This window comes from Protopterus annectens, chromosome 2.part0, assembly GCF_019279795.1.
Source record: "Protopterus annectens isolate FY-2018-M chromosome 2.part0, PAN1.0, whole genome shotgun sequence".
Taxonomy (NCBI): domain Eukaryota; kingdom Metazoa; phylum Chordata; order Ceratodontiformes; family Protopteridae; genus Protopterus; species Protopterus annectens.
This window is the reverse complement of record NC_056728.1, coordinates 10,550,919-10,562,971: the sequence shown is the minus strand read 5'-3', so window position 1 is coordinate 10,562,971 and position 12,053 is coordinate 10,550,919. Positions and strand designations below refer to the sequence as shown.

The 12,053-nt window shown below is 41.1% G+C and overlaps 1 protein-coding gene across 1 annotated transcript in view; it reads left to right on the top strand.

Annotated features, from left to right (window-relative positions):
* Positions 1-12,053, top strand: part of MEN1 (menin 1) — a 415,915-nt gene that overhangs the window by 192,424 nt on the left and 211,438 nt on the right. Inside the window, exon 6 of the mRNA XM_044060492.1 lies at positions 694-781. Within this exon, the coding sequence (XP_043916427.1) occupies positions 694-781 (88 nt within the window). The remainder of the gene's footprint in view (positions 1-693; positions 782-12,053) is intronic.

Below are 12,053 nucleotides of genomic sequence, written 5' to 3'. Positions count from 1 at the left end.
CTTTCCCAGTCTGTCAGCTTTGGGCAAAACATTACCTGTACAATCCTAATCTGTTAGCTAGATAACTGTTTCATTGTCAAGTGTTAGCTGTTTCTTTCCATCACACTGTTGCAGAAAGTGTAGAATTGTGGCTTAGCCCTGGCTGGTCAAACAGTTCCTTAGTGTGGTATCTCTCTCTAAGGTCTTCCCATCTGTGGAAATTCTTTCATGCTCGACAGGCTTACATCTGTGCCATTTAAGCCTAGTACTTTGCAATGCTAAATAAGTTATTCATTAATGTTGGAGACCAGTAGTGGATATTTAAACTAGAAGACCCGATTAGCAAAACTGTATTGAGAAAAAGTATAGCATGATAACCAAACGATGCAGCATGAACTGGGCTGGTAATACCTGACAGGAATAAGCTGTTGATGCAGCATGAACTGGGCTGGTAATACCTGACAGGAATAAGCTGTTGATAATGTGTTGCCTTTATCATGTGCTGACGAGCTGGAAATGGGATCAGGACAACAAATTATTTCACCTTCTTTTACCCTGTCTTTGCCATTATTTGGTATTTCAGTGATTGTTTGTTGCTATAATAGGATGCTCTATAGAGTATAGAAACTACAGATTACATGTAGTGTAGGTGTAGACACAAAATGGGAGATAATATGAATTAAACATGTCTGTTTTCTTCTTTTTGTTGTTCAGATATCCAATGGCCTTGGGGTGTCTTGCTGATCTGGAAGAACTAGAACCAATGCCGGGCAGACCAGATCCACTTAGCATATATTACCATGTAAGAATTGTACTTCAGTTTGTCATTCCCTGGACTTTTGACACTTGCTTTTTCTGTTCTTTTCATTGTTTAGTTCATTTTTTTAAATTCATTCATGCATGATCATTTTCATGTGTGTGACTGGTAAAGAGTGTTATCAAATGTTAAGATGTAGCTAGCATTAAAAGTTCTGTAAAAGAGAAATGCCAAAGATGCAAAGCATAACTATGTATGTTGTTTAGTCCAACCTCACCTTCATTTTTACATATGGGTTTGAAGCCGATCCTCTGTTCCGACTCGGCCGATTTACAAGCTTGAACACTTCTGGTTGGCTCGTGGCTAAGCAGGTATCCCATAGTGCACCAGTACAAAAACCAGATCTCATTTGCCACGTCGACGAGTTTGGTTGTGCTTCTCTTGGCTCTAGCCAAGTGTCAAAATTCTTCTATTTAAATTTTGTATTGGTTATTACGGGGTTGTAAGGTGATATTACTCTAGGCAGTAGTGTTGTTTGCCCTTTTCAGTGCATTCTTAGCTTAAACTTGTTAGTTTGGTATCCTGTGTGACAGTTTAGAGTGCTTGTAGGTGCCGTTGCGCTTTTTTCCTTATCAGGAAGTTTGTTGGTTTGTGGCGGTTTTCCGCTGTTAGTAAACAGGGGCTCCTGTTATTCTGTTGTTTTTCTGGACCGTTATTGGCAGCTTAGTTTCCTTAATCTGAGATTGTATTTTTGGCTGGGATCCGCTGGTTATTTGCTAAGGGTTGGAGTTCCTCCCTTAGTACGTTAGTTATTTTCTTCAAATTGTTACCACATAGAAGGTAAAAAGTAAAAAATGCACCAAGATAACACACAGCAAACGTTTAATCACAGCAAAGTACAAAGTGGTAAGCGCTTTCACAACCGAAGTTGCTTCATCAGACACCACAGTAAAAAATGCACAGGTTTAAATAGAGATTCTAAAATGCCAATTAATCAATAAAAATCACACAATGATTAAGTAGCAGTGAAACAATTAAGCCTCATGCTCAAACTAAAAAAAGCATTGCTTAAAAACATTGCTTAAAAACATTGTACAAGAAGGAATCAAATACTATACATGAGCAAGCACTTAAACTTATAAAATCATTATAAAACATGGAAAAATACTAGGCAGGAAAAAGTTAAATAGAATACTTGAAAGCTAATAGTTAAATACATTAGACTAATTTTGAAAGAACTTAGCTAATCTTAATGCTTGAGATGCCTAGCCTTTAAAAAAGGGACCAAGGAAGTAGTAGCATTCAAACCAGGATACTTTTCAGCATTAAGTTTCAAAATCCACTTCTGTTCATGTCCCTCTGTGATATTCTCAATGTCACCACCTCTGGGGTTTCTATGAATATGTTGTAGAACAAAGAACTTAAAGGAATGAGAACGGCCATTGGACATAACATGATTGGCTAGAGCATTTGATGGTTTGTTATTACTAATATCTCTTAGGTGGTCTAGAATACGATCTTTTAGCATTCTGTTTGTTTTTCCTACATAAAAAAGCAGGACATTGTACACAAAAACAATAATAGACCACATCTGTAGATCTGCAATCAGTGTATTGATTAGTGTACAAAGAAAATTTCCTAGTAGGATGTACATATTTATTTTTGCTATATATAAATTGACAAGCACTGCAATTCCTGCATGGAAAAGTACCATGCCGGTTGGATCTAATAATAGTTATAGATAATTCACCATGACATAGATGTTGTTTAAGGGATTTATTGTTTCTAAAACTAAACATAGGAGAATGTCCGACCTTGTCTACCAGTCCAGGCACTTCTTGTAGCAAATACCAATGCTTTTTGACTACATCTAAGTATTGATTGATGTTACTGGAAAACTGAAACACCACTCTAAAATCATTACTAGTTCTGTTAGTATATCTTGTATTGTCAACAGCATCACCAGCATTAAAATAAGGTTTACATCTAGTGCTTCTCAGCTTCCAGGCATTAGAGATAGTCTGTTCAATGTCTGCAAGCGAGTATCCCCTATGTAAAAATTCTGTTTTTAAATTAGATAGGGCAACTACTGCATCTTCATCTCTGCTATGCAGTCGCAGTGTTCTAAAAACCTGACCCTTGAGCACATTCCTAGGAACGTGTCTAGGGGGCATACTAGATTTGTACAAAAGAGTATTTTTTTCTAGTGGGTTTAAAATAAATATTACTGCAAAGACTATTTAAAACAGATTTACTAATCTGCACATCAAGGAAACTGATGTCAGTGTTGGAACTATGGTAAGTGAACCTTAAATCAGTAGTTGAATGCAAATATTCCACAAACTGTGCCAAATCTATACCAGAGCCTCTCCACAGCATAAACACGTCATCCACAAAGCGGACCTACCAGAGTATTTGTCCAAAGAATGGATTTTATTGTTTGACAACACATTTTGCTCTTCCCAGCTGACCAAAGCCAAGTTGGCGTAGCTATTTGCACATGCAGTGCCCATGGCCACGCCAACTTTTTGCAAAAAGAATTGCTCCTGGAACATAACAATGTTGTTCTCTAGGATAATCTCTAAGAGACTACAAATCAACTGTATCTTAGTGTTGGTGAAACACTTATTCACATAAAGAAAATCCCTAACGCTGTCAACACCCCAAGTGTTAGGTATACTAGTGAATAAGGATTAAATGTCTAATGTAACAAGGACAAAATTCCCATTAACATCAACACTTTCCATTCTATCATAAAGCCTTTGTAAAAACATTTTTGTATCCTTCAATATTGTATGGCAGTTTGCCAACAAACTATGTAAACATCCCTCTACATAAATAGAGAGAGGTTCAGTACACCACCCAGTGCCTGAAACAATAGGACGCATGGGTGGAGATAACAAATTTTTGTGTATTTTTGGTAGGCCATATACCCTGGGAACAAGTGGTTTATACACATTAAAATACTTAAAGTGAATCATCTATTAAATTTGTGATTAGTAAATCAAAAATTAAAAAATAAACTTTATAATAGCGTTAACAGTAGGCTTCGAAATGCATTATGTATGCGTATCAAGTAAAAGTTTCTCCATTTGTGTGACATATAAATCCTTGTCCATTAACACTATACCGCCTCTATCTGCCTGCTTAATAACTATTGAATGTATATTTTGTAATTCTTGCAGGGCTCTGTGTTCATCTACTGTCAAGTTATAAAATGACATACTAGTATCAGTTAAGTTGTTTAATTCTCTAAAAGCAATTTCACATACATCTATGAATCGTCGAATACCTGTTGGTAAAGCTGGAACAAAGGTACTAGGTTTTCTGTATATATTATGTCCTTTATTACCTGCAGTAGTATCTGTAGGAAACAAACACTTCAGGGAAAGACTTCTGCCAAGTAGTCTTAAGTCCTTCAACATTTCTGCTGGGTCGGCTCTCCTTGCAGGAATAAAGGATAAACCTTTATTAAGAACACTAAGCTGTTCACTATTTAACACAAAAGAAGAAATATTTATAACTAAGTCTGAGACTACATGCGTCTCTTTTTGGATTGATGAGCTGTCACATCCATGTGCTGGCTGTTGAATGTCTTGCCGTTGTGTGTAAAGCTCTTCGACCGAGCTCTGTACGGCAGGGCTGTTCTCAAAGAGTAGTCCCCCTTCTTTGTCTTGTCTAAAAAAACACTCGTTTCCTTGTTTAGTTCTTGCCCTTGAGTATTATTAACTACAGATACATTTGAAGTTGAAGGCATTACTGCTGATGCGTAAGTGGGACGCACATCATTAATAAACTTGTCAGTGGTAAAGGAAGTCTCCAAACTGCTAAAAGCAGTAAAAGAAGGTTGCATACCTGGTTCTGCTTGCATAGCGTTCGTAGATACAGGCGCCACAACTCCCCGATCGTCTGTAGTAGTAGGAACTGCTGAAGTAGCAGTAACAGGAATTTGCAAACCTGGTTCCATTTCTGTAGCATTTGTAGATACGGGCGCCATAACTCCCCGATCATTCATAGAACCGGAAACAGGACCAGAGGAGCCAGTCGTGTTTCCCTGCGATGCAGTATTTGCATTAAAGGGACCATTACTTTGAATAGATGTAGTTTTAACTTCTTTCGGCCAAGAAAAGACATTGTTTCTTGCAAAGTCGGTTTTATCTCTATTAAGTTTAGATAACTTAATAGACTGTAGTTTCTTCTCATAAGCAACTATATTATCCTGTAGTTGACTCATTTTGTTGAATGTAATATCACAAGAAAAATTGTCAGTAATTTTTGTTTCAAGATCAATAATCTGTGCTTTTAAGTCAGCTTCAATAGGTGAAAAAAAGTCTATTAAAAGTTCCATATATTGAGAACTAAATTGTAAATTTAATTCTTGCCATTTACGTAGCAGGACTGGATATGTATCACCATAGGTGGGCATATTCAGAATTTTTAAGCCTCGTGGAATAATTTTGGCTTCCAACGAAGCTTGAAGATGTAACCTCTGCCATTGCAGTCTCTTAGGTTCATACTAGGCTATCTGCCCTAGGGCATTTAAAAGCCTAGCCAGAGTGTGTGTGGCTTTCACCACCCCTTAGGATGAGAATACTATACCCATTAGTTTGCTGTGCCTCTGTCCAGCAGTGATACAGAGATGATTCCCGGGGTAAACCTACGATCTCCCATCCACTCATCAAGATTTCTCTTGAACAGAGTCAGTGAGGGGCTCTGCCTCACATGGACTGGGATTCTGTTCCATAGTGTAGGGAGTCTCTGGGTGATGAATCTGTCCCTCCAGCACGTCCTATTTATATCCGTGTTGAGGTTTAAGTCTCTTGCTCTCGTGGCTCTGGTGGATTTGGATTTTTGAGGTGGAGCATGTCCATTAATTCCGGGTTGGACATGGCCTTGTATGTCAGGCACAGATCACCTCTGAGCAGACGGTATGCGACTGAATAGAGCTGGAGTTTCTTCAGTCGGGCATCGTATGACATATGTTTGAGCCCCTTTATCCTTTTGGTGAGGAACTTTTGGGGTCTTTCCAACTGCTGCAGGTGTCGGGTAAGGTACATTCCGAATGGGGCGTTGTATTCAATCATTGGTCTGATAAGTGAAGAGTACAGGGGTACAATGACCTCTCCTGATCTGGATGTGAATCCCTTCATGATCAGGTGGGCAATGTAGAAGGTCTTCCTAACCACTTTGGCAGTGTGAGTGTCAAGAGAGGTTACTGTCAACTTGGGTCCCCAGGTCCCTGATAACTTCTTCCGTGTTTAATGGATTACCACCTATGTGGTAATTGGGGGTTACCTTGTTTTTCCCAAAGGGTATGACTATACATTTTTTGGCATTTAGCTTAAGGCCATGGCTCTGGCACCAGTTATCCATTTCTATGAGACCTTTCTGGAGGATGTCTGTGTCTGATGGAGTGTCAATTATGGTGCCCAGTTTGCAGTCATCTGCAAATTTTGTCAGCCACAATCCCCTATGTTTGCCTGCACTTCAGAAAAATAAATGCCGAACAAGAGGGGCCCAGGACTGAGCCCTGTGGGACACCACTCGTGACCGGCTTAGAGTCTGACATGGCACCAGCAACTCTAACCCTGTGTGTTCTGTCCTTGAGCCAGTTTGCAACCCATCTTGTGACATATGGGTTTACATCTAAGCTGGTGAGCTTTTCTATGATGCCCGAGTGGGGTATTGTGTCGAACGCTTTTGCTAGGTCAAGGTAGGCTGTGTGAACTGCCTTACCCTCATCAATGGCCTTGGTGACTGTTTCAAAAAAGTCGACCAAGTTCAAGAGGCAGGATCTGCCCTTGACAAAGCCAAATTGGGTAGGATCCAGTGTCTGTAGGCCCCCAATGTCTTTATTTATGAGTTCCATTATGATCCTCTCCATAGCTTTGCAGACATGGCTCGTCAAGCTTATGGGGCGGTAATTTCCAGGGTCCGTAGAAGCACCGCCTTTGTGGAGTGGGACCACAGTTGCCGTCGCCATTCTTTGGAGTGCATTATCCTGTAGTACGGCTAAGATTAAACAGCAGCCTTATGTGTGGGTTTAGTTCCTCGTTGAGTTCGTGTAGCACACAGCCGGGGACACTGTCCGGTCCCATTGATGCTGTGTTTTTTGCTTTAGAGAGAGCAGCTCTCACCTGGGCATCTGAGATGTTTGGGAGGCTAGACTCTGGTGGGATAGATATTTCTCCTTCTTTTGGGGGGGGGGGGGGCAATTTGCACTGAACCTGTCTGCCAGTATGTTGGCAATGTCTGTGGGTTCAGTGATTTTTTTTTTATCATTTTGGACTAATTCTGAGCATATCTGGGAGTTTCCACCCAGGTTTCTAACATAGCTAAAGAAGGCTTTATGATTGTCTTTTGTGTCATTAGCGATTTTTCTCTCAAAGTTGGCCTTGGATGATTTTATGAGTGATCGTAGTTTATGCTAGTATTGATCAGAGATGCCTTCCCATTTAGGGATTTTGCTCTGTCATGTAGTAGCTTTCTCCTCTTGTAGAGTTTGTTTATGGCTGGAGTCCACCAGACCGGGCGCCTGCCTTTGGTGGAAAGGGTCTTGATTTTTTTAGGGATTGCTTGATCCATACATTCCTGGAGGTGCTCGTAGAAGGCATTTGTAAGGGTTTCAGCAGCGTGGGTTGTGGTTTCCACTGGCTCGGGAGCCTTGAAGGGATACCACTCCAGTCTTAAGAAGTGTGAAGTTTGCTTTTGAGAAGTTCTTCACTGTGGTCTTTTTTGCTGGGGGTGGGGGCGGGATGTGGATCTCCAGTGAGATTAATTTATGGTGTGATCTCACCAATGAGGGATATACTTCCGGTGTGGAGCATTTTGTCCCCATGTTTGTGATGATCAGGTCTAGTATATTTTCTCCTCTTGTGGGAATGGTGACTAGTTCCATAGCATTTGAGTTTATGAACTCAAGGAACCTTTGGGCTAGGGTCTCAGTCTATGTTTGGGTAGTTGAAGTCACCCAATATGATGGTGTTTGGAGAGACATTCATACTCTCCAGTGTCTTCAGGAATTGTATTTATACATCATATTTTCTAGATTCTTATATTGCTGAAAAAATTCTGGTAAACGTTGTTGATTAGAAAAAGTTTCATCCATACCAGCTTGTATAACAGTATTCAACAACGGATTCACAGGAATGTCTAGAATCCTTAGGAAACGGTGATGTTGTCCACTCAGACTGCTCAGTTGTAGTATCTTCCATGGAGCTGTGTGTCCCTTCACCGAACAAAACCAAAAACAGAAAACCAAAGAAACCGTGTTGGGTAAAACCTTGGTGCAGAAATAAATCCAAATGAAAGGTAAAAAGTAAAAAATGCACCAAGATAACACACAGCAAATGTTTTATCACAGCAAAGTACAAAGTGGTAAGCGCTTTCACAACCGAAGTTGCTTCATCAGACACCACAGAAAAATGCACAGATTTAAATAGAGATTCTAAAATGCCAATTAATCAATAAAAATCACACAATGATTAAGTAGCAGTGAAAAACAATTAAGCCTCATGCTCAAACTAAAAAAAGCATTGCTTAAAAACATTGCTTAAAAACATTGTACAAGAAGGAATCAAATACTATACATGAGAAAGCACTTAAAAAACTTATAAAATCATTATAAAACATGGAAAAATACTAGGCAGGAAAAAGTTGAATAGAATACTTGGAAACTAATAGTTAAATACATTAGACTAATTTTGAAAGAGCTTAGCTAATCTTAATGCTTGAGATGTCTAGCCTTTATAAAAGGGACCAAGGAAGTAGTAGCATTCAAACCAGGATACTTTTCAGCATTAAGTTTCAAAATCCACTTCTGTTCATGTCCCTATGTGATATTCTCAATGTCACCACCTCTGGGGTTTCTATGAATATGTTGTAGAACAAAGAACTTAAAGGAATGAGAATGGCCATTGGACATAACATGATTGGCTAGAGCATTTGATGGTTTATTATTACTAATAATAGTATAATAATATATATTACTAATATCTCTTAGGTGGTCTAGAATACAATCTTTAAGCTATTCTCTTTGTACACTAATCAATACACTGATTGCAGATCTACAGATGTGGTCTATTATTGTTTTTGTGTACAATGTCCTGCTTTTTATGTAGGAAAAACAAATAGAATGCTTAAAGATCGTATTCTAGACCACTTAAGAGATATTAGTAATAATAAACCATCAAATGCTCTAGCCAATCATGTTATGTCCAATGGCTGTTCTCATTCCTTTAAGTTCTTTGTTCTACAACATATTCATAGAAACCCCAGAGGTGGTGACATTGAGAATATCACAGAGGGACATGAACAGAAGTGGATTTTGAAACTTAATGCTGAAAAGTATCCTGGTTTGAATGCTACTACTTCCTTGGTCCCTTTTTTAAAGGCTAGGCATCTCAAGCATTAAGATTAGCTAAGTTCTTTCAAAATTAGTCTAATGTATTTAACTACTAGTTTCCAAGTATTCTATTTAACTTTTTCCTGCCTAGTATTTTTCCATGTTTTATAATGATTTTATAAGTTTAAGTGCTTTCTCATGTATAGTATTTGATTCCTTCTTGTACAATGTTTTTAAGCAATGCTTTTTTTAGTTTGAGCATGAGGCTTAATTGTTTTTCACTGCTACTTAATCATTGTGTGATTTTTTTATTGATTAATTGGCATTTTAGAATCTCTATTTAAACCTGTGCATTTTTTACTGTGGTGTCTGATGAAGCAACTTCGGTTGTGAAAGCGCTTACCACTTTGTACTTTGCTGTGATTAAACGTTTGCTGTGTGTTATCTTGGTGCATTTTTTACTTTTTACCTTTCATTTGGATTTATTTCTGCACCAACACGGTTTCTTTGGTTTTCTGTTACCACATAGAGTTGTATACAGTTTTCTGTGCGTGTGCGTTTTCTGGTCTGTTTAAATTAGAAGACCCCGTTTTGTCCCACCGGGCTAGGCCTGTTAGAGGACCTAGTCCTCGTGGTACTTACGGCTAGGCCCATTTTAGTTACAGGACCTAAAAATTGTTGCTGCATTGAGTTTACAGTTTTCTGCGTGTGTGCGTTTTCTGGTCTGTTTAAATTAAAAGACCTAGTTTCTGTTCCACCGGGCTAGGCCCGTTTAAGTTAGAGGACCTAGTCCTCTTCCCTCTTTCTTCTTGTGTGTCTGTGTGTCTGTGTGTCTGAGAGTAAGGAGCACAAACCTTCGGGTTTTAAGAAGTGCATGAAATGCTCCCAAAAGATGTCTTTAACGGATGGCCTCAGTAGCTGTATCTATTGTTTAGGGGCCATCCACCTGCAAGAATCGTGCTTGTTCTGCCATGCTTTCTCTCCTAAGGTGTTCCAGGAGAGAAAGAACAAGCTTATACTCAAGGGTCTACTAAAACCATCTTTTGAGGATGTTCTATCCAGTTCTTTGGCTTCCTCCAAGTCTGGCAAATCTAAGTCTTCAAAAAGGCCTTTGGTGCCAGCTGGTGTCTCGGAGCCTCCTTCTAAACGGTCAAAATCTGCCTCCTCAGCTTCACTGCCTTCGGAGCCGAAGGAGAGCACCATTGTCGTGTCAGTCATTTCCAAGTGTTTCGGAGCCGACCTCTGAACCAATTGAATCAGCAGTTGAATCTGCTACTTGGAGCCAGTCTGTGGATTCCCTACCAGTTTCCGTGTTACTGAAGTCTCCAGTGCCCCCTAGATCAAGATCCCCTACTATGCCTTCCAGGAGCCTTCCGGAAGAAGATGCAGAGAGGGTAGTGTTGAGACTCCTGAAGTCCTCTGCCTTACCAAAATTACTGTTGGCTCTGACCCAGTCAGCTCCAGAGCCACTCGATCCAGCTTTGCCCTTGTCTGCTATTCTTCCTCTGAGCCATGTTGGCCCTTTGGAGCTGGAGTGCTTGGTGCCACCGGAGGTACTATCGGTTCCGGCTCCCTTTGTTGCTGCTTTGGAGCCGGGTTCAGCTCTGACATGCTCGGTGCCATCAGTCGTGTCCAGAGGCTGAAGCCCTGTCAGTGCTGACAGGGAGGGTTGGAATCTGTCTTCGGTTCCGAGCCTTCCTTTTGGTGTGTCGGCCAGGGTGAGCTTGGACCCTGCATCTGTCTTGTAGCAGACTGCTTTGGCTCCGACGTCAACCTTTGTCTCTTCGGAGCAGGGGAGGTCTTTGGAGCCAGAGAGGTCGGCGTTTGAGATGATGAGCGTGCTGTCTCATTCTCCAGCCCCTACCAGTGGTACCTGCCCTCTTGCTCCAAGAGCACTCACTTTGGTCTCAGCCCCTACTCTCTCTGGAGACAGCAGAGACACTCAGCTTCAGGAACCATCAGCTGGTGGCCCCCACTCTTCCGAGGCCTCCCCGGAATGTCCTTTCGAGGAGCCTCCCCGGAAGAGGCTATGTAAGAGGAAGCATATTGACTCTCAGGATAAGTCCTCGACATCGGACACTGACCTCTGAGTCTGAAGGGTCCCCCAAGTCGTCCTCTGATGGTGTCTTCTTTGTGGACATCTTGGAGATTCTTAAGCAGAGGTGCGACTGGCCCACTGTCAACCCTTCCGATGAGGAGTCTGTGTACCTGAAGGCTTTCGGGTCTCAACCTTCTGCCTCTTGGGTGTCTCCACCCTTTGACGAACTGATGGATCTAGTTAGTCGAAAGATGTGGAGCCAGTCCCCAGGAGACCCAATAAGTTTCTGTCTGCCCCTCCTGGTAAAGAGTTTTTGTCTAAGGGCGTTCCTGTAGATGCCGTGGTGGTGGCGGCAACAAAGGAGGAGCTGTCGGAGACCTCTTCCTTCTGTTCATCCGCCAAATAAGGATTCTTGACAGATGGACATACTTGGGAAGCGTATCTTTAGTTCATCGGCATTTACCCTTCGATCGTTGAACTATCTCACTCACTTCACAAGATTACAGAGGGATCTCCTCAAGGAGTTGGGAGATTCTCTACAAGGTGCGTATACTGAGGGAGTCCCTGACAAGATCTCTGTTCAGTTATCCACCTTAAATTCTATAGTTAACTCCTCCATGCTGCTTATCTCCTATGCGGCTGATGGAGCGAGTAGAGCAGCGGGTTCAGGAGTTGCCCTGAGGTGTCACTCCTGGATGCGCTTGTGTAATTTTGCAGAACCGTTCAAGTCTACTTTCACCAACGCCCCATTTGATGGTTCCAAGATGAAGGACACAATCACTCGGTGCAAGCAAGAAGGAAAGACTCTTTCTGCCGTGGGAGTACGTTTTACTGTTCCCTCTTGACCATACCCCAAAGGTCAAAGTGACGGTAAAATGTGGTGCAGAAAGTCCCAGAGGGTCTTTTCTGACAGAGTGAATCCTTCTTCAGAGGCA